At 39.9% G+C, this 23,870-nt stretch overlaps 2 protein-coding genes across 4 annotated transcripts; one reads left to right on the top strand and one right to left on the bottom strand.

Moving 5' to 3' along the window:
* Nucleotides 1-5,213: 5,213 nt before the first annotated feature.
* On the top strand, nt 5,214-7,160 carry LOC131227041 (E3 ubiquitin-protein ligase RSL1-like). The gene is made up of 2 exons (XM_058222735.1): nt 5,214-6,227; nt 6,787-7,160. The coding sequence occupies exons 1-2, from the start codon at nt 5,311-5,313 to the stop codon at nt 6,857-6,859; spliced, it is 990 nt and encodes a 329-aa protein (XP_058078718.1). The 5' UTR covers nt 5,214-5,310; the 3' UTR covers nt 6,860-7,160.
* A 1,861-nt stretch (nt 7,161-9,021) lies between these two features.
* Nucleotides 9,022-15,901, bottom strand: LOC131227040 (transcription factor LRL3-like). 3 transcript variants are annotated; one of them, XM_058222732.1, is made up of 8 exons: nt 15,772-15,901; nt 13,483-14,180; nt 12,988-13,083; nt 12,294-12,446; nt 12,012-12,077; nt 11,125-11,190; nt 10,962-11,030; nt 9,022-9,688 (listed from the first exon to the last, which is right to left on the bottom strand). In XM_058222732.1, the coding sequence occupies exons 2-8, from the start codon at nt 14,086-14,088 to the stop codon at nt 9,380-9,382; spliced, it is 1,365 nt and encodes a 454-aa protein (XP_058078715.1). In that variant the 5' UTR covers nt 14,089-14,180; nt 15,772-15,901; the 3' UTR covers nt 9,022-9,379. The 3 variants fall into 3 exon arrangements, with proteins under 3 accessions (XP_058078715.1, XP_058078716.1, XP_058078717.1); XM_058222733.1 differs by having other exon boundaries at nt 13,483-14,191; nt 15,772-15,863; XM_058222734.1 differs by lacking the exon at nt 12,988-13,083.
* Between the last annotated feature and the right edge of the window lie 7,969 nt (nt 15,902-23,870).

The following is a 23,870-nucleotide window of genomic DNA, read 5'->3' as shown; positions in this document are numbered from 1 at the left end:
GCATTCTACTTACTGGTGGGCAACTCAATAAATTGCAATCTTGGGATAAAATTATTATACTTTAACATATGATCACAAGTATGAAAAGAGCCTAGCTCATAAGGGTTTAAAGACATACAGAGCTGCAATCCTAGCTGCTGGTTGGATGTAATTCCCTATGTCAAAAGTCTCTTCTTGCCACCATCCAACTCTACCAAACTCCAACTGGGAACTTGGATCTCTCCTTTGACTAATGGGTCCCTGAACTAACTAGTCCTGGCAGCTTCAAAGCCCATATTATGCAAGGAACGCGTTAGGTTGGCCTTTGATTAGATAGTCATAAGCGATTTGAAGGAAACAAGCAACTTTGATTAGATAGTGATAAGCGTTTGGAAGGAAACAAGCAACTAACAACAATTATGTAAATGACAATCTGTATTATTGGGAGGGCTGAGTAAGCAGCTGAGAATATCAAATTTCAGAATTCAGATGGTCCAATGAGAACTCTAGTGGAGAGAATGTATAGTCATCAACCAGTTATGCTCATCTGATCTGAGTTTGGGACATAGCCAACCAATGGTAGGGGTCCATCAGACTAATTCTCTGTATACCTGAACCATGGACCCCACTTGTACCAGCTGAAAATCAAAGACCCATCATTTCCTCCTCCAGTACGTGTCACCCATTCCTGTCATCATCATCTACTCTCTTTTCACTCCCACTGAGGGGTTGACGCTATGGAACGTCATAAGAGAAGAAAGAAATAAAAATCAGTGGGAGCATGTAAGGAAGAGTAAAAATGGGGCAGATGATATTTCAAAGAGTTTGGCAATCATCTTCACAGAATAGCATTCCTTCATTTTCAATTGGATGCATACAGACATATCGATTGTGTCTGTCATTATAATGTTGACAGAATGGCCCACCTGAGTTTTGGAATGGCCTGAAATTTGGCGTGACGCCTCATCCAAGTGGGACACACACAATGGATGAGGTAGATATCTGAACCACATCTCATTGGGCCTATGAACAATCAGGAAGGTTTCAATGTGTGTGCATCCACTCTCAACTGTTGTCTATGGTGTGGCCCTCCTAAGCCATGGATTGGCCTGGATTTCAATCCCATGGTCCATCATGAAAGGATGCGTTTGATTGATGGTGTGGATGTTCAACACACATCACGGTGGGGCCCCACAGAGCCCCATCTCATGAAACCTTTTCCACACATAAATTAAAACTCAATTAATTGTATGGACATGTCATCATGCATGCATGCATACATTCATAATTGATTAACAGAATGGACATGTCAGCATGTCGAGTTTCTAACATTTGACACGTGTGGCGTGTGAATCTGACCCCAATATGAATCCATGCGTACATTACATATCTACGGAATGTTGCCACTGAGAAGCAGTTTGAGAGGCAATATTCTGAGTGGTCTTAGGCATTTGAATGGGTATGCGGTCGAGCTCATGGGAACTTCCCATGAGGTCGAGTCTGTGTAGGCCCCACAGTGATGCGTGTCGAACATCAACACCTTGCATTTGATGGGTCCCCTTTGAATTATGTGGTATCCCAAAAATCAGCTGTATACGGAACTTGGGTGGGCCATACCATCTAAAATCATGTGAAGACATGCTTAAAACATATAAAAGCACTTGGTGGGGCCCACTTGAAATTTGGATGCATCTGAAACTTGGTCTGACCCCTCATCCAAGTGGGACATACATAATGGATGGACTGGATTTGTGAACCATATCTTGGTGGGCTCAAAAGATGATTATGAATGTTTTAATGGAGGGTAACCCCTCTCAACTTTTGTATGTGGTGTGGCACACACAAGTCACAGATTGACTTTATTTTTAAGCCTGAGGCCCACCATCGAATGATGCATCTGACTGATGGGGTAGATGTTCAACACGCATCATGGTGGAGCCCAGACAGCTGCCAACGGTTTCAAGAGAAGGGTAAAATAATTTGTAACCATTCTGCATGGGAGTCCAAAACCCTATTACCGTTCGTTCGATAAGGCCCGTTGCCCCCTAATTATTAAGGCTGCAATTTGAGAGAGGACCCAACGTGCAACCTAACCTGAATTTTAACCTACGGTAACTGACCCTAACCTCACGCAACCCGGACCAAATACATGTGATTGTTCCCAACCAAACATAAGCAGACCCAAATTTGCTCAACCCTATTAAAAATAGGGTTGGAATGGTTTGCCATTTTTAAACCATACCCGACTCGAGGACCTTGACAACCCAACTCGGGTCAATCGGGTTCGGGTTGATCCGAACCCGAACCCAAGTTGCAACCCTAATACCTATGGCTCGAAAACCAGTCGACTTCAAAAGACTTATACTGAAAACCCGACCTGGGGCAGAAAGTAAAAGCTGGAGCAACAATCAGGGCCGTCCAATCTTTCAGTGGACCATATTTTTAATCCTAACACGTGGATTACTTTCATACATCTTGACTTACCTGATGACTGACTTTGTTTTTATTAATTTATCTTTTCCCAGGAGTCTTCGTGGTGGCTCATGTTCTATATATACGGCCAGGACGTACTACTCACGGACGTGTTGACACGTGTCTCCTGAGAAGATCCTTACTCCTTAAGCAACTGGAAAGAGCTACGATGTTTCATCCACATCCCTTAGTCCTCCCTACTACCTCTTTCGTTTCCACATCAAATATTCTATAGTAATTCACCACCATTTAAAAAGTGGTGGTGACTCTTCATATGTACACATGTCATAGTTTTCCGACAGTCCAGACCGTTCAAATCTCTGACCAGACTGTGAATCGAGCATAACCAAAACATTGAACTTAGATGAGAATATTAGTCATCTGATTTATTTATTTTTTTTCCTTCTATATATTTTGGATCACTGATTATTTTATGTTTCAACCATATATAATAGCTACTAACTGGATTCCAATTTGGATGGTCTGGATGACTGTACATCAGTGCCACATGTGAGGATGAGTCACCACCATTTCCATAGGAGTGCTAAACTAACATAGGAACCTGTCTGTAGAAAGAGAAAAAGCCTTCGACTGAAAGAAAGGGACACGGATTGGCTCGTGACCCAGCAACTAGCCATTGGCTAGTGGTCGATGATCTGTGGGCCCACCATCATGTAACTGTTTCATCCACACTGTCCATCCATTTTTTCAGATCATTTTATGAAATGAACCCAAAAATAACGTAGATACAAGTCTCATGTGGACCACGTCATAGGAAACAGTATTGATTGAATGCTCGCCATTAAAAACTTCTTAGGGCCACGAAAGTTTTGGATCAAGCTGATATTTTCATTTTACTTTTATCCAGGTCTTTATGTCTTAATCAACAGGTTGGATGTCAAATAAACATTACGGTGAGCCTAGGAAGCTTTTAACGGTGGACAAACAATACCTATTGTTTTCCTGTGGTGTGGTCCACATGAGATACATATCTTCCTCATTTTTCGAATCAAGCCCGAAAATGATCTGAAAAAATGGATGAACAGTGTGGATAAAACACATACATCATGGTGGGGTTCACAGAGCAGCGACCATAGCCACCCCACCTGGCTAGTGGCAGCGTCACTGGCCAAACCGCGTCCGAGCCCAAATGATTTCTTAGACTTTCCACGTCACATTATTCCAAAGACAAGAAGATATAGAAAAAACACCTCAAATCCTTCGGACGCGGATTTCCTCCAAAAGACTTTCGTACTAAGTTCCTGGGCTTAGATGGGGCCCACCGTGATGTTTGTTAGAATTATACTCCGTCCATCCGTTGTTTTAGATCATTTTAAGGTATGGGACCAAAAATTATCCGGATCCAATACTCAAGTGGGCCAAAAACGTGAGGATTGAACTTCCATGGTTGAAATATTCCTGAGGCCACGAAAGTTTTGAATCAGGCTAGTATTTGTCACTTCGTTCATCCCATTGAATGACGTTATGAACGGTATGGATGTCATGTAAACATCACTGTCGACCGCAGAAAGATTTCAATGGTATGAATTCCCCTACCCACCTTTTCTTTTAGTGTGGCCCACTCAAGTTTGGATCCTCCTCAATTTTTACAATTACATGATAAAATGATCTCAAAAAACGGATGGACGGAGTAGATTTATTATAAGAATTACAATGGGCCCCACCTATGTTTCCAGCGAAAGGCTTTACAGGAAATCCGCGTACAATTCCTTCCCTTAGTACTTTGGTACTCTGCAGAGTTTGATAGATCATACACAGGTACTTAGAAAATGTATCAAATGACATAAAATAAATCAAATTAAACTGTCCAAATAATGATACCCAGTTCAGAAACTTCATGAAAAAATAATTAATCTTATTTGATTGCCTGACTGATGGATTGGTGGACATTTATTGGACAGTTAAGATGGAAAATCTCCGATGGTTTTATTTCAACAAACGAGTGTCCATGAATGAGATGTTAGAATTGCTCGATCAATCCAATCTTTCAAAAGTAAGCTAATGGAAGAAGGTTCCACAATTTAGTCCGTCTAATTTGAGTTGATGTGCCCCCATGTATGCAATTGCTGAGCGCCTGTGTATCAGGCGTCATACACTGCCAGAGTATCAACTAACTCCCCTTTCGAAGAGAGTTGAACTGATGGATAGTATCTTCGACCCGAAGCAATCAATACCGTCCAAGGTTTTTCCATGTTGCACATGAGGTTTTAGTAATCCAGACTGTCGGACCCACAACTTGGACGGTTTGGATTGAGGCAAATGTACACTGCCAATATGTTGGCTGTTTGCAAGCGTATGGTATTGAGTGGTCATACTCAATAATAGTGGGCCGTATCATTTCTTTAGACATCCATCCATTCCTCGTATGTCATACATGCAAGTCAATCCAGACCATCCAATTTGCGGGTCCCATCATGGATTGGGGAAATGCCAGAAGCAATACTGATCTAACCATACAAACCTTGCGATCGGTGATAGCCAAATGAAACAGAGAATGATCACTTAGCATCCAAATTCATAATCCCATTCAGAGTGAGGGCCCACATTTGAAATGTGATTGTCTAATACACATGAACGACAAGCATGGTCGAGTATGGTCCCACCACCATTTCAGAGTATATATAATATAATTCCATTACCCCACAGGGGCCCACTCAGCCAATCAAAATCAAAAGCACTTGCATCAGTTGCATGCAAAACCACTTTCGAACCGAAAGCATACGAACCCAGCAAAGCCCTACTAATAACAAAATCCAACCATTGAAATCCCATCATCAAAATCTATCAAAAATCACCTATAAATAACTCTAGAACACCCACCAAACCAAACAGAGAGAAATGGAAGAATCATCAAATTCAAATACTTTACTCGACGTGGATGATTTCTATATGGCTCTCTTAAGTGAAGAAGATCTCTTACCAATCTCAGATGAGAAGTTTGCAGTAGAATTACAGCTCCAGGAAGTGATTCTTTCATCCATTCTCTCTTCTCTTCCCCGCCCATCTCTCGAAACTGGCATCATACCGTCGGAGCAGAACGAGACAACTCCAACGAAATCTGGTATACTGGTTAAAACTGAAACAGGGGAATCCTCTTCTCTTCCCCACCCATTTCTTGAAACTGCGATCGTATCATCGTCGGTGAAGAACGAGACGACTCCAACGAAATCCGACACGTTGGTTAAAACCGAAACTGGCGAATCTTCTGGAAGCTTCTGTGAGATATGCATGGAGACGAAGCCGCCACTTGAAATGTTCGAGAACAAGAACTGTTCTCATGTGTTTTGCACGAATTGCATAAGCAAGCACGTTGAGGCAAAAATCCAAGAGAACAGAGCAATGGTGATATGTCCTGGTTTGGAATGTAAAGGGGTGTTAGAACCTGATCTCTGCCGTCCAATCATCCCTGCCCAAGTACACGAGAGGTGGGAAACTGCTCTTTCCGAGTTGAAGGTTCTTGGATCGCAGAGATTTTACTGCCCTTTCAAAGACTGCTCAGCCCTTCTGATCGATGATGGAGGAGATCTTGTGAGAGAAGCAGAGTGCCCGAATTGCCGGAGATTCTTCTGCGCACAGTGCAAGGTGCCATGGCATTCAGGAGTTGGGTGCGACGAGTATCAGGCATTGAATGAAGATGAGAGGGGGAGAGATGATCTGATGGTGATGGAGCTTGCTAAGACGAGTGGGTGGACTAGATGTTCCCACTGCAAGTATATTGTGGAGAAGACAGAGGGTTGTATACATATGACTTGCAGGTCAGTTTCTCACTATCTATCAATCTATTTCTCTTGATCTTGGCCGTCTATCAAGTGGGTCACACCCTGCATTTGTCCTGGCTCCAAGATCAGGCTGTTCATGTGTGGTCCACCTCATGAATCGACTAGCCTATTTCCGGACCAGCACGTCCGTGATGGGGCCCATTTGTTGAATTGCCCAAATCCTCCCCCTGATTTAAACCTTCTTCACATGGATGTGATTGGCATTTTTCAAGCTATGATGTGCAGTAGAGAATGCTCACTAAACATCTGAATAATTTGTGACTTCTCTCTTGGGTGGAAGATCTTATTTGAATCCACACCACTCAAGTTCGATGTAATCCGATGAAATACACGTTGTTCTTAAGAACTCCCAAGAACCCTGCTGACCTGACCAGCTCTTGGGGCCATTAAAGCCTTCTCTGATCTCTATGATAGAATTCGAACCACACAATTGAAATACAATACCGACCCATTTGTTAGTTTTTATCCTAGAGATTTCACCCTCATCCCCAATCTACAGATACTTCAATGATTGTTTTGGGTGTCTGGTTTTCAGGTGTGGGTTTCAGTTTTGCTACCGATGTGGAGGGGCGTGGTCTGATACTCATGCTAGCTGCAATACAGAATAGAGAAAGGAGGCAGTGGATGGCGATGATCGCCTAGCTAATCAAGGTTTTTGCGATAGTTGATGAATTGAGTCACATGACGATTGTGATCTCATCTTAGATCAATCAAAACTGTGGATTTTAAGGACTGTTAATGAAATGGGCCATTTGAGGATAGTAATGGATAGCCATCCTCACAATCCAATCAAGAACAATAAATTCAGTTATTAGCAGTAAAAAAGACTATGGGAAGAGATTCTTGGTGTTCTTGATGTTTTATAGTAAGTTTAGGATCAAATGAAACTGTTTTTCCTGTCTACCTTCATCTGACCTTGTATGAATTTTTAGTCCTTACTGGGGTGTGAGTTTACATGCATTTGATTGTAGGGGACCGTTGGATACAACAGGTCCATTGTAGATTGCATATGGCCCTAGTATCATACTGATTGGATGATCACTGCTGTTCCATAAGGGCCCAGACAGTCGACAGTAAGATCACTTTTAGTCTTAACTGTCCATTTTTCATGCCCTTAATTATAGTACTATATGGCTGTGATTATCCAATCATGATTTATTTATTTTATTTTTTTTCTTTTTGCAATGTGAAACCTTCTGTGGATTCCTCAAATCCAATGATTTATTATTATTATTATTATTATTATTATTATTATTGTTATTATTATTATTATTATTATCAAAGGTGGGCCTAATTGAGACCCACCTGTAAATTACGCACCAGGCAGCTCATAGTACATCTTCCCATCTGTTCTCTCCCAGAATGGCGGGATTAGGACTTAATCTGAAGTCTGTGGAATAGAAACTAGGACGACACGAGTCTGAAATACTGCAGGGGCAGGGAGTAGATCCAGAACATCTATCTAATGATCCTATCAGTGGATAAACCATAGAAAATCACACTAGACTAGCCATCCTAGCCACAAGAACAGCAGACTTCAAATAGATGGTAACATTGGAAATCAGCAAAAGTCGAAATTCAATAAGAAAAATGAATGGCTAGGAACATCCATTCGGTGTGAATTTCAACTATGGGCCATCTCCTGGACCACTGGATTGAAAGACGATCAACAACTACACCTGCCATGTGTGTTTGTGTGTGTGTGTGTGTGTGTGTGTGTGTGTGTGTGAGAGAGAGAGAGAGAGAGAGAGAGAGAGAGAGAGGCTGCTGAATAGGGATAAGGGAGAGAACGGGTACTCGCTACTCACATGAAAGAAAAATGGCAGGAATGCCCCGTGCTCACAAAATCCACTGATACAAAGAGAGTAAAATCCGAGTTGTACGTTGATAAGAATGACACTTTCAAAAACTTCCCTAAATACCTATGTTCAAAATCCCTTCTAATGTCCTGTTAAATCTCAAAGTTTACTTCTCTTCAAACTAATTTCATGGGCAAAATTATCTGTTTGCTACTCACATTGTATATAGTAGAGATGCATTGGCATCTTACAACAGCTACCTAAATTCCAATACCTAAAACTCAGTTCAGTGCTAGGACTAAAGAGTAGAAACTATCCAATTCATATCTTAGCTTCAGCTCTCAAAACTATTACAAAAATACATTCAGATTCATATATGTTAAGTGTGTGTATTTCATAGTTCAAAAACTCAGAAATTCAACTGACTTGATGTTCAACCAGGTCTGGTTGACTCAAAGACTCAGATGAATCTTTACTTGACTTGATATGTTTAATTAATTTAATAATTATCATCAATATTTATAATGTCATATAGGGGTAAAATGTAATTTAAAAAAGAAGAAGAAGAAGAAATAACTAGCAACAGCGGTTGGCATGCCCATCAAAGACATTAGTACTTATGATAGAGGTCTTGGGATCAAACCCTCCTCCTTTTATTAAAAACAATTTCAAAGCGAGTGACTCGGTTCAAGTCATGGCAAGTTGTGTAGAGTCGACTGAATCATCGAGTTGACTCGGCGAGTCACGCCGAATTAAACCTCATAATTGAGTTTCATGGTGACTCGGCTCAAAATCTCATCAATTTGGGTTGACTCGGCTGAGTTTTGAGTTGATTCACCAAGTTTTAGAACTATGGTTTACATAGGCATCTAAGCAACAGTTACATAAAAGCTACAAACCCAAACTCACTTCCGTAAAGTGGAAAAAAATAAATAAATAAATAAATAAATCTCAATTGAAGAAAGGAGATAGTTCATTTATGCATTGGGCTTCATTTTCTCATAAAAACGTATACATACAACTACATATACATGTGTATACAAGCACATGTACATATGAACGCATGTATATTGGCACATATACAACTACTAGCTAAATTTCAAAAATCAAAAAGAAGTTTACTAGTGTGAATAAAGCTAAAAAACAACCAACCTCCTGATTTCAAAGAGAAAAATGAAGATACCGGTTCAGCTATCCCAATGGTTTCAAAACTCTTATATTGTGTGCAGATTTCTGCATTTCCTCCTGTTTAACAACAGCCCCATTACAGTCATCAATGATGGTATCTTCACCATGGATGTTACTGGCCATATTCTCCTTTGTCGTGCTCTAACTGCCAGAGGACAAGGTCTGGGTCCCAGCACTGGCTGAGCTGCTGCTTGGTGAAATTAAACCGTGGGCTGTTCCAGGACTCTTTCTAGCAGCGGAAACCTTATTGGAAGTTGCCTTCCTGCCAGAGATGGCAGCTGCAAGAGCAATAGGCATGAGGCAGAGGCCTTTGGTCTGAAGGTATTGCATGGCAGCGGCTACATTAGATCCCATCAGCTTCACTACTTCTTGCTCGAAGGCAATGTTGTCCGATGATTCAGAAAGGTCGGTTTCCTGTCTGCCCGATGGTGATAGAAGTAGAGTAGAGCCCTTTGGAATTCAAATCCAATAGAGAATTAGAATAGTCTTTGCAATAGAATTCTCATCAGAAATAATCATCGTATATACACATTTCTTTCAAGGTATTGACTGGGGTCTGGCTATAGTTACTTGGGACCAATGTTTAGAAAATCTGAAACTCAAAATGCAGATTCAATGATCCGAATCTGAGTCAATTTGAATCTAAATCTAAAACTACTTGACCAAATGTTACATCTTTAGAAAACTTGTGCTTTCTTTTCTTTTTCTTTTTTTTTTTTCTTTTAGTTTTGAAACACTCGACATGTTTTTTACTGTTCTCAGGTGGAAATCAAATTACCCATTTAACTTGATCAAGTGTTGATTGAGTTGAGTTGCGAGTTTCAAAAGTGCCAAATCATGCTTTTCGTCACTGCATAGAACTCCTAAACATAAGCCACCCCCAGAAAACCAAACATGATATTACGTAGAACATGTACTTGAATCCAAAGTTCATGGATGTGAACATGTCGGAAACCGTATGATTTATTTTTCTTTTCAACTTTCAGAAAAGCTTATTGGGACCACATTTATGTAAATGGAGCACTAACTTTTGTTAGAAGGTAAACTCTAATGTTATCAATGGAATCATCTAGGGGTGTTTTTAAACAAGAAAAGAAAAGAAGGCCCGGAGAACGTGTTTCTTGCAACTGAGGAAGTAGAAAAGGAAGAAAAAGAAGAAGATGATGATGAAGGAAAGAAAGAAAGAAATTTTTTTCTCAAGAATGTCATTTAGTTATAATTAGAAAACAGATTCATGTGTATTTAGAGTCGTTTTAATCCCTGAAAAAACAAGGTTTTCCATATAATTGATCTCTTAAGCATTGTTCAAAACCCAATTAACCGACTGTGAAATCCCAAGATTTGTGGTTTGGCTGGGATCCTGCTTATCTTCTTTAAGATTGGAGAGTTTTTAACTGACCCAGAGAATCTAATTGGAAAACTGAAAAGACCCATTTGTGAATCAATTCAAACTTTTTGAATTTTGCTATTAAGGCCCTGTTTTCTAGATGCCAAAAATGAGTTCATCTCATTTTAGTTAAGAGTAATTATGTATTAGTTATTACTGTTAACTACAATGAGATTAACTCATTTTTAGGTGTCTACCAAACAGGGTCTTAAGATTTTTATCATTCCTTGAAATAAGGTGGGTACTACTAAAATCCTCATGTGAGAGTTAAACAATCATCGCATACATATTCAAAAGTAAAATAGATTTTAATGAAAATAAAGTAGAATGTAGCACCTCGGATAGAACATCTGTAATCAATGGAACAACGGCTCCCGCAGCACCCAGCCTGCTCATGCTTAGAACCTACATTTACAGATGTCCAAGATCAGGTCACCCAGCTAGAGATGAAAAAAATGTTCTTCTTGATGGATTCAAACTCGATGCCTATTGTCCTGACCTTGACTTGCAGCTGAAGGAATTTGACATAGTCAGTGATATCATCAAGCATCGACGCCTTGTCCATCTGCACAAAAAAAGGTGGAAGATTGAGCATCTCTCCAATTCCAGTGACAGCAGTACATACCCCCAACACACACACACACACACACACACACACACACACACAAACTTCTCATTCCTCAAGACTTGGGTAAACAAACTTCTCATTCCTCAAGACTTGGGTAAAAAAATACCAAAAGCTCTTAAAGATAATTTTTTCGAACTAAGACATTGTTTATTTTACAACTATGCTTGGATCGCTACAGCTTTTACAACGATGAAGCCATGTTTTCTCCTGTAGTGAAGGTAATTCAGTTCTCTCCAAATTTACTTCAAAGCTAAGAGGATTTACAGGTGAGAGTGAAGGATTCTAGACTACCAGGAATGAGATCTTTAGCTATCGTTTGGGGATAGGGAAAGCATTGGGATGTATTTGGATGCTTGATCGATCGAACTACAATAACTCAATCATGTGAAAATAACCAAAGTGGGGATACGCCCACTCCATTCATAATGAGGGACTGGCCCCAAAATTGAAATTACAATCATTTAAGATCCAACTTGAAGAACATGGAACTGAAATTAGGGGTTTGGTTGTCATTATGATTTCAATTTGAGGAACCCCAACTTTGTTCATTTACCCTATATAGAATTGGATTATCACAATTCAGTTCAATTGAGCATCCAAACGCACCCTTTCCTGTGTCTGGTCAGGGGCAGAAGCCACATAGAAACCAAGAACTGAACCTATGAATGAGAATTAAAAAGCGCCCTTTGTGAATTTCATGAAAAGATTCGGGTCGAAAATGGCATGCATTAAGAACTAACGCCAAAGTGAAACCATACCTTATTAGAATTTGGGACAAGTTCTTGCAAGCTCTTCATCCGTTCAGCAATTTTCTCTCTCCGTAGCTGCATTTGTATATTAAGTTTTAAAAAAAAAAAAAAATCAACGAACTTCCCAATTTTGAAAAATCACATTCTAAAACTACACCAAATTCAAGAATGCAAACTGCCTAGAACATTCTTAAGTGGGCTACATTGTAAATAAAATAAAATTGCGACAAATATGACTCTTTTTATCTATCAATATATCTGTCTCAGATGATAGTAATATCGTATACTAACCCGTTCAGCAATACTATGTGGATCTGTGGCCTGACCACGGCGTGCTCTCACCCGTGGTTTTACTGCTCCATTGCACCCAGTAGCAGCAGCTGGCGGAGGTTGTAATTGAGAAACCGAAGGTTGGTACATATAATGCTTGTTCGAATCTTCTTCCTGTAGATTGTTACAACTGGATATGGAAATTGTAGGGGAGCTCTTAACAAAAAGAAATTACCAGATGGTGAGATTAGATTTTTGAGTCGTGCTCCCCCTCAACAAAGAGGAAATTATGAGATGGGGAAAAGAAATGGCAACTCAAGAGAGTGGGATTTTGGGTAGAACTATCACTCCCTCCCTCCCTTTCGGTTTTTTAATGGGAAAACGTGTGCAAGTTCTGGATCATCTCCCTGCCATGAATGAGCTGTGGACTGAAGTTCAAGCATGTCCACTCATCAAGTGGACCATACGTCAATGAAGAAAACGGACAATTTAAAAAACTGAGCAATGGTTATGGTCCACATTTGACGTGTAGGCATGGCCCCACCTGATAACTAGAATGGCCCGTCTTTTGGGCCATATAGAACAGCCCACCTGACGAACAGGCCGGATCACGCCAAGGGGAGGGCATGATTCAATATCCCACATGAATAGCCATAGCTGAGCTCTACCAGAGAAGTATATAGCAGAAGCACTGAATAACTAGAGTATATGGCACCTGCGGATGAGACTGCAATCCAGGCGTAGCTCTGCTCAATGTAGGTGGACCAGCAGTAAAACGAGGCGAAAGACAGCTTTGCAGATCATCTTGATCCTATAATGTTACGGAAGCATACCAAACATTAGGGGAAAGAGTCCTTGCTAAGAATATGAACACATGCTATCATGACTACCATGACATGCCTGCGCATGATCTGGGGCATTCATCATGGGCCCAGCCTTTTATGTGCCCTGGCTCAAAATCAGTCTGGTTGTTCATCAGGTGGGCTGCATGATTAAGGTAGGAATGGACAATTAAAATAACTTAAACTACAATCCACATTCAATGCACAAGTGCAGCCCAACGAAGGAACCAGCCCAATACTTGGGTCATTGCATCTTCAGCCTGCCCAATGAACGCCCTGAATCTCACAGGCTTATCCCACACTCTCACATGTCGCTAAGAGAGGGTCCTCTTTGATATCTTTTCTAATTCTCCAAATTGAATTCATACATTAACTGAAGCTGCAGGAAAATTGTCCAGCAGTTGGAGTTTCTTCCCATAGGATCTTTTTTGTGTAATATTAGCATCGCCTTCCACAGATTCTCCTTGCAAGCCAAGATGTTGTAGTTTACCTTCCCCCATGACTGGAGGCAGAGAAGATATACCCTTGTATGATAGTGGCCATAGTGGTGAAATGGACTCATGCAGGCTTGAGGATCTGGTCATCGGGCTATTCTCTATCAGTTCCTGTATTGAGAGATGGGATTCGTCATGGCGGGATGGAATTGATACATGATCCGGATGCTCTTGTCGCAGTTGGGTTCCTCCTGTAAATATCCCATGACTGATGCAATAGGTCGAGTTCCTGCTAGCTAGAATAGGAGAACCATCATGCTCCACATGTCTAGGCAGCCCATGAGCAGCTAAGCTCCCAATGACATGGCCTGAGGCAACTATACTTGTTGGTGAGTTCTTCTCGTTCCCATCATATACCATTGAATCGGCTGCTAAGCCATTTCTTTGAGCTGTACTTCCATCAACCCAAGATGAACAGGCAGCAGGGTTCACATCCATCCATGACGAAGACAAGATGATTTGATCAAGAAAATCATCCATAACGAAATAACTGGTTGGTGTGGGCAATTCACTTGGGCCCACCAGGACAAGTGAAATGACAGGGCCTTGATGATCAGATAGTCGTCCTCGTGCTGCAAATCAGCTATATTTTAATAGAAAACAAATATATGAATTCATTGCAGACCTACAAAGTGTGATATATGTACTCTACCAAATTCCAAAGCTGCTATATAACAAGTAAATATTCAATTGCATCCGATCTTTGGTAATTAGGCAACTCTTACTATCAAATCAACCTCGAAAATTTACAAACTCAAAAGAGAACGCATCATTCTTTGAATTAGCAGCTAAGTTCAAAGTAAATGCAAGAATCCTTACTCCCATTTTCAATACGAATTACACCAAATAGAAAATTTCCTGCGATGATCTATATAATATAATATTAAAATAATTCAAAAAATATTCCAAATGAAGAATTTGTATGACTAAAATGAAACCCAAGAAAATCCCTCTAAATTCCTGATTCAACAACCTAATTATCACCACCAAAAATAAATCAACAGAAAATCCAAATAAACTCAAAAGAACAAATGTCAGGCTGTCAATCCAAACAAGCGATGGATACACATGCATCTGTTATCAGCCATCTAATTTCGGATGAAATGACATTAGCTGCCCATCTGTAAATCGACATTAGCTGCCCATCTGTAAATCAGGGCCAGAAACATGGATGGAACAGTAGCCCACACCCTTCCACATGCGTTTTTCATGGTCTAGTAAAATGTACTTCCTCCCTCAAATTGAGGATGAGATGAAATACAGATATTCCCATCTGTGGAATGGGGAGTGTCCAAATATGCCCAAATTCAATACCCAACTCCTCAGCCAACCCGTCTAAAATAAAGAGAAGAAAAAAAATTGAAAATTCAAAAAACCCAAAAGAACAAAACAAACCAGGCCTCAAAAGTAACGACTAAACACAAACGGAAACCCCTGAAATCAATACTTCATTTCGCTCATTCAAACAGAAGTAGAAAGATGAAATCCCACCAAAAAAATTCACCTGGCGACATTCTTCAAGAAATGAATAGAAAACAACCCAACTCATCCAAACAGCTCAAAACAGAATGCACTAACCCAAAACACCAAAACCCATCAAGCAAACATCAAATAACAGAAAATTTCAATAGATAAATACATATCACCTTATTCCCTCATTCTCTCAAATTACACTGAAATAAAACATGTTTCAAAGTTACAGGTAAGTTGAAACTCAGCCTCACTGCCTGTGAGATTTTCACAACTTTTTCTTGTAAAAAAAGTTAGCCAGTAACTTTCCTCCCCAAAACACCACCCGTAACAAAGTTACCTGTAACTTTCTTACATTTTACACAAGTTAAAGGCATCTAAACGGCTCCTAAAGAACGAAAGAGAAAATCCAAACAAACCAAAATGGGAAGAACACATGAAGCATCAAACAAAATCAAAACTCATATAAATTGCTTTGAATTATACTGAAAATTTCAATAATAATAATAATAATAACCTCCAACTAGCAATTCTCCAAGGATTAGAAAAAAAACGAAAATCAAGCAACTATAAAATTAATCAGGAAAGGGAAAAAAAAAACATCTACTTAAATATCTCTGAATTTCTAGGGAGAGAAAATGTGCCGACGATGTGAGAGAGAGAGAGAAAGAGAGAGAGAGAGAGAGAACTCACATAGAAAGCCAACAGTGTATAAGCTTCTGAATCAAAGGTGAGGAGAAGAACGAAGCAAGAACTATCACACTGCAGTTTCTTTTCACCGAAAAATCCAAACGTTTTTCTTTTTTATTTTTTACGTGGAGACTTACTATATATTCCTGATGGGTTCGGTAGTCTCCGCGAGTACCCGAATTTGTAGTCGGAACGACACCTGACCGTCGTACATGGGCCCATATATATTCTGAAATATGGATAGTCAAGTACGATAATCCTAACCGTGTATTAATGGAATGTGAGCAATTGTCCCTGGAGCTTGATGGAAAAGAGGCCAGATCCACTAGAAATTAGCAAAGCTGACGTGGGTTAATCTTAACTTCAAACGTGATGTGTGGGGCCTACATTGATGATGTGCAAATGACATCCAATCAGTCCATCATGTGCATAGACTCATTTTTCCAAGTGAGCCAACATGTTTTGGCCATTGAGAATTTTTAAGTGTCATTTGAATCCTCTTTAAGTTTTTAAGTTGTAGCTGACTTTCAAATGTAATAAAGTAGGTGGCTTGCATCTACCCAAATCCTTTTCTTTCATGCAGTCCAATCCACTTAAAATATTTTCTTTCATGCAGTCCAATCCACTTAAAATATGTGCCTTATTAGGATGAATAAACACTAGAAAATTCAGGCCATTTGTATCATGTTATGAGATTTTAGACATGATTTTATATGTTGTAGCTAACCGAGCTAATCAACGAGGTGGATAGGTGGACCTTATGAAGTTTTTAGTGGTCGCCGTTTAATGACCATTGATGTGGTCCACTTGAGATTTATATCTGCTTCATTTTTATTTTTTTTTTGGACCCATCTCTAAAATGGGCTGGCAAAGTGGATTGACGGCATGGATATACAACACATACATCAAGGTGGGCCCCACGGTCAGGGTTGCACTCACAAGGTTGGATCCGGTGTCGCACCTAATCTGCGTCCACACCCTGGTCCAATCCAATCCGCTTTTGGCTACCGAGACCCGCTAGATGGATGGATGTGATGGATGTCCCGCGGACTACGATTTGAAAGTACTCATGCGGTATTCATGCTTTCTTCTTTTCCTTTTTTCCGTAACCCAAAAAGATTCTGGTTACGTGGCAGCCTCTTATAAGACCACTTGACCAGGTTTCTGCTCTTCAGTTCCGGGATGGGGAGCGGATTACGTGCGGCCTCGGCCTAACCCAAGATGGTGCGTCGCTTATACCGGGGATAACCTTAATGTATATATTCTATATCCACTCCATTCATCCGTTTTTTCGTATTATTTTAGAGCATGGTACTAAAAATTAAGCAGATATAATTCTTATTGTACCATAACATGGGAAACAAGGGTGAATGACTATTAATGGGCCAAAATTTTTTGGATCAATCTGATATTTATTATATCCCTTTATCCATGTTTATTTAATCTTATCGACAGGTTGGATGGAAAATAAAAATTATGGAAAATATTCGGTAGGCCCTAGTAAGTTTTTAATTGTAGAACGCTTAATCACCACTATTTCCTGTGCTATGGTCCACTAGAGATTTGGGATCTACTTCAATTTTTGACAGAAAATGATATTTAAAAACAGATAGACAGAATGGATATACAATACATTCATCTAGGTGGGCCCCACCATAATGGTCGTACCATCTTGGGTGAGGCCGGGGCCGTATTCCCATGAATGAACTGTTTCGATATTTCCACAGCTCTACCTTTGTCGTGACGCGTCGAAAAGGTTATTCGCTTTAGTGACAGAAATGCCACTGGAATCAACGGCTAGTTGTAGGAAATACGTCATACGACTCGTTCTTCATGGGTATTATGGTCATTTTCGTGGGAGGTTTTTGTTCCCGGATAATGCGGAGATGTTTAGGTAATTGGCGTTGAAATAGGGTTTTCTGTTGATAATGGACGAAAATACCTTTCCAAGCATCTGAGTATCATGTTTGTAATATGTGGGTATTATTGTAAATTTGTAATAATGCACCGGATAATGCGGAGAGGATTTTGGTACTGGGGAGTTACTTGATACTCTAACATAGTACGATGCTTTATACGCAGGCGCTCATAAATTGTCCATGTGCCCTACGCTAGGCTGCAGTTCGATTCGGGAGGTAGGGATTAGCTGTTAGTTACCTTAACCGTGCAGGGCTCACACGATGGATTTGTTGTATATCTACGCCACCCATCTGTTTTTACGACTCATTTTAATAGGCGGTGCAAAATCTTAAAAAGATCAAAATTAGAGGTGTACGCCAATCAAACCGAGTCAAGCTGCGCCCAGTTCGACTCCGCTTGGCCACTAGCTGACCCCAGTTCAAACTTGGCTCAAACTCGGTCCTTGAGCTTGACTGGCCAGCTCAGCTCAGTTCGGTTAGCAGCCCGGGCAAGTTCAAGCCAAGATCAATTCGAGTTCACCTGTGGGGCATTTTCACAAACACAGGAGTGTATCTTTAATTTCTCATGGTATATAAAACAAAAGCAATAATTTCCATGTATTTCAGCAAATAGCCGGTTAGCAACATTAAAATCAAGATATAGGAGTACTTGTTTCATATCCAGACATTTCTCGCCACTTGCTGACAATTTGTTGAGTCATTTCATAAAACACTTGGTGTGCAACATCAATATCAAAATAATTGAGTCGCCAAACTAGATTGATTTGAGTTGGGGTTCGATTTAAGTTGAGTCACGCTTGGGCAAGTACGAACTCGGTTCGAATTTTTTTCAAGCTAAAAAAATCAGCTCAAACTCTGCTCGAACTCAATTTCAAATTGAGCTTTTTCAAGCCGAGTCGAGTGAGCTAACCAGGCTAACTCGGTTCGTGTACCACCCTAATCAAAATGTCAGGTAGACTACATCCCTAGATGCAATGATGAAGGACTGTTAAAAACTTTGTGGGGAGAAAAAGTTTTGAATAAAGCTAGTCTCTGTATTTCCCCTTCATCAGTCAAGGTACTCTTGACACAGTAGCAAATATACATTACCAAAACCTTACCATGGCCCCTTTGGAATTTTAAATGGTGAGGCACTCAATTACCATTGCTTCATGTGGCACGGTCCACCTAAGATTTAGATCTACTTAATTTTTGAACCACATCCTAAAATGATTTGAAGAAACAAATGAACGGCATGAATATACAAAACACCATCAAGGTGAGCCCCACAGTAAGGGTAGTATGGCCCACTTGAGTTTTTGATCTGTCTGATTTTTAGTGAAACGGACTACATCCAACCCACTTGGATAATAAGTTGTTTGATTAGTTTTATGTGAGGCCACCATGATGTATTTATTTATCCTCACCACCCATCTTTTTTTAGATCATGTTAAGATATATGCCTAAAAATGATGTAGATCCAACTCTCCAATGAATTAACCACATTAAATAGTAAGCTTGAGTTTTTTCCTTTTTTTTTGGGGGGGGGGGGGGGGGGGGGACCTCAAGTGTTGAAACCAGGTATCTCCACTCAGTTTGCCTGTTGAGCTATGGATATGGGTGTAATAATAAGCTTGAGTTGTATGAAATGCAAGTTATCTCTAGCGTAATCCACAATAGCAGGAGAGCGATAGATCTACCTCATTTTTGGCTTAATATATCTCAACATGATATGAGAGGCTCATACCTTGATATACCTTAACATGATATGAGAAAAGGAATGGATAATATAGATAAACAGATTCATCATGGTGGGCCATACAGATTCGGTCGGACGACATATTATCCAAGCAAGGTAGACGCAATCTACTTTCGTTTCTTAGATCCATGTCCTATTGTGGTCTTTCAAAATAAATGAATAGAGTGGGTTTATCACAGACATCTCCATAAGCCCCAAGTGGGGTTGGCACACGAATATCTATTGGGCGGCGGGGGGGTGTTTTACACACACTCCATGTTAGCCACCCCCGGTAGGGATCAATACCAAGACCTAAGTATTGAAACCAGGTATCTCCACTCAATCTGCCAGTTGAGCTATGGATATGGGTGTAATAGTAAGCTTGAGTTGTATTAAATGCAAGTTATCTCTAGTGTAATCCACAATAGCAGGAGAACGACAGATCTACCTCATTTTTGGCTTAATATATCTCAACATGATTTGAGAGGCTCATACCTTGATATACCTTAACATGATATGAGAAAAGGAATGGATAACATAGATAAACAGATTCATCATGGTGGGCCATACAGATTTGGTCGGATGACGTATTATCCAAGCAAGGTAGATGCAATCTACTTCCGTTTCTTAGATCCATGTCCTATTGTGGTCTTTCAAAATAAATGAACAGAGTGGATTGGTCAAAGACATCTCCGTAAGCCTCAAGTGGGGTTGGCACACGAATATCTATGTGGCCAAATATGTCATAAGCAATCTGCTCCCTTTCTTAGGAGTTTTGGGTCCATCTTGATAAGGTGAGAGAAATGTTCACATGTGACCTTGTATTGCTGACCGCAAATGGGTCATTCTTTTATAGCATCTGAGTTGTGCAAATGGTGGGCCACATTAGGAGAGCTACAATGGATGATGTTTTGTCACCGTGAATCTGTGTGGCCTACCCAACGAATGTGCCATTATGAGTTTTACTTTAGATGATTTTCTTGATGGTGTCCACCACTTTCATGTCTCGGATTCTTAATCTTTAAGTGATTCATTTTTTATTTTCCTCCTTCAAACACAACATATTAGCATGAAGTGAAAATTGTTGGAGGTTGAATTTACCGATACCCAATAATCTATGTTTTTTTTTTTCCAATGAAAGAATATTAGTCAGTTATGAAATTTGTACTCGCTTTTGCCCCTTCAGCTCCACACAGGAATGACATTGTGGGATTTTTATTTTTATTTTTTAATGACACCCACACATATGAGGAGTAGATGGTCATTGTGGGATTTGATTTGATGGTACTGTCAAAGATGGGGCCCACTCAAATCCCACTGGTTGTACTTGTCTCAAGCTTGATATAGGTGAAGGCCCTGGTGTATGTATGACAGAAGGATGGACCTGATGAGGTCAAGCTCCGTCTTCTCTAAGGATAACTACTCCGAATCCACCGAGCTTCTCTAGACTCCTCACATAGATTTCTCGAATCCGCAAAGAAAAATATAAGGAAAATATAAATAAATTTTAAATAATTCGTAAATCGATTAATGATCCAAACAAACGAGATTACAACCCTTTAAATTAGGATACTAAGCCTTGGAATAAGTTTTGGAATTAAACTACAACTAAAACTCTTAGAAATCATGACTTACTATAAATAGTAAACCTACTATTTATAGACGGTTGTGATGTCTACCAGTCATCACGGTTTTCAGCCAAAGATAGTAAATGTCCTATTTGACTCAACCCTATGATTCTCTTAATTATTCTAAGCACTTTTCATATTAGGCACAACTCCCAAAGCCCCAATGAAGAGTTATTAAAGAAATGAAATTAAATATGGTATTTTACAAATTCGGCGTACGCTAGCTCATCCTATCCCAAAATCACATATGGTAAGTTGGATAACTCATTCCGGTGTGCGAGATATGTCTGTTTTAAGGTCCTAATCACTTTTGCTTCTGATCGGGTTTTTTCTAATCCATCTTGGCCATAAAACTATTCATGACCCTTAAGAACAACTTAGAAAGTACTAATCATTTTCCTAATCCTGATTACACACAGTATATATACTACCCAACTGGAATAGGAAACAAATCGCGTACTTACACAATTTTGTGCGTGTCTTCGATGAGACCTTTAATGGCATCGACAACCATCAAGGACCAGTCAATGATATCGAAGATTCTTCGAAGCATCAGTAGCAAGATCCAAAACTATCCAACAATCAACTAAGATTTTTCCAAAATTTTTCAATGGAATCGAGCATTTGTCAATAGTATCGGCATCTGCTCGATGGAATCGAGTGGTTTATCAATGTCATCAATATACCCGAGTGGTTTGTCGATATCATCGGCATACCCAGTTCTAGATAGATTTAAGACATTGACAACAGAGTTTACAAATGGGTGAACAACTTAAGTGTATCCCACCATTATATTTATATGAAATCACCGGGATAATCAGGCGTGTTAGTCCATGTTAAGCAAGATTGGAAATAAGCACCATCTATGATTCACCTCGATCACAAATGGGCCTAATTTTTGCACCCCAACCCTAAATCTTGGTGTGGTATGTAATGGCTAGAGTGGTTTTCATGTAATCAACGTGGTAGTCATGTAAATCAAGGATGGACACCTCTCTCTCAACTTATTTCATTTGGTGTGGCACATATGAAGCCCGAGTGGACCTATTTTTTGTCTTTGGTCCTGGCATGAGATTGACATCTAACAGTGAGTGGATCTCACATACACATCACAGTGGACCCATAAAAACTCAAGGGTTGCCCGCCCATAAAATTTCCTTCTAAATTAATCTTTGTTTCTTTTTTTTTTTTTCTTTTTTTCTTTTTTTATAATAATTGGGAGAGGCTTTGAGCCCACAGTACGTAATGTATATGTGAAGTCCACTTTTGACCATGAGATGTCTAATCCTAGTTAGGTTCATGTGGGCCACATCAAAGCAAACAATTAGGAGAGAGATTTCCGCCCTTGATTTATTTTAGAGCCCACCATGATGATTACATCATATCAAATCCAATCATTAGATGTCACATCAAAATTTACATCTAAGGCCGAAATATCAGGCCCATCCCTAATTCAAATGGGCCACTAAACAATATGGAGGGTGAGGGTTGTCCCATACACTTTCCAATCATGTGGTCCACATGAATTACAAATAAAGCCGATTTTTGGGTTCTCGGCCTAACATGGGGTGATGGACCTGCTTGTCAATGTGGATTTCATAAAAGCATTACACCGGAGCCCACTGTAGTCACCCTTTGCTCTCATAGCCAAATCCCAACTTGGGTTAAATTTGGTAATGAAAAATAACAAATACTTAAATTAATGGGATAGTTTATTAAAAATCATTTGAAAAAATATATCCAAATATAAATTCCATATTAAATAAGTAGTTTTAAAAAATAAATAAATTAAATGCCTAATTATCATGGTCGCACTTTATCAAACTATCAAAGCTCCTTATATTACCATATACACTAATAAACTAGAGTTACAGGCTACATTATTAATACTAATACTATATAGTGTACCAGGCAATAGGCTGAGGTGGGCAGGTGGCTATGTTTTCTTTTTTCACACGCACCACCCGACATACACACCCATGCATGCCGTAGTGAGATTTCACCACCTATGGGTATCGAACTGAAGACCTCATGTTGGAGCTCAGAGTCTACCACTGAGGTAAGGACTCGAACCCAATGGCTAAGTTATTCATTAAAGGCCCTAGCCTGGCCACACCCTACTACTAAACCTAGATTTCAAGTCCTAATCTAGCCCTCAAGCAAAGTTTAGTGGCTCAAGCCCTGGCCCTTTAGGGCTAGGTCACCCAAGCTTGCGAGGCAGCCTAACCCATTGCCACCTCTAGTATCCACTACAAAACTTCTTATAGGTTAAGCATCACCTACAAAGCCATGTGTGGGGGCCACCTTTCATTGAGCACCTTATGTGAAAATGATGAGCTACACCATAAAGATCACCTGTAGAGAAAAATCACTTTGATCCACTCCTCAGCTGGGCCACTTCATTGATGTCAATGGACAGCTAATGGTCTGACTCAATGTATAGGTCTGGTCCGCCTAATGAGCAGATCGGTTGGATCTCCACAAAAAATGGTTTGGCTCATAATGGCTATATGTGAGTGTGATAAATTCTCCCTTTTCATATTGAAAGAGGAATAAAATCTGAGCGAACACTGATCTAACCATAGGCATTTTTAACCTTACTGTTTCTATGGGGTGGCTCATTTAAGTGTTGGATCTCCATTATGTTTGGACTCATGTCTAACCATGAGTTGGTGAAACCCATAGATGGAGTGGATAGAACAAAAATAAAAATAAAAATAAAAATCATGGTGGGCCCAATAGAGCTTGCCCTAATGGCAAGACAATTCATAAATCTTGGATGCGTGGTACAAGTGTTGGCATGCCCGACTTGCTGAGAATATCGTGGAAGCAAACTCG

This window comes from Magnolia sinica, chromosome 15 (genome assembly GCF_029962835.1).
Source record: "Magnolia sinica isolate HGM2019 chromosome 15, MsV1, whole genome shotgun sequence".
Lineage (NCBI taxonomy): Eukaryota > Viridiplantae > Streptophyta > Magnoliopsida > Magnoliales > Magnoliaceae > Magnolia > Magnolia sinica.
The sequence above is the reverse complement of the archived record's forward strand: the minus strand, read 5'-3'. Positions and strand labels throughout refer to the sequence as shown.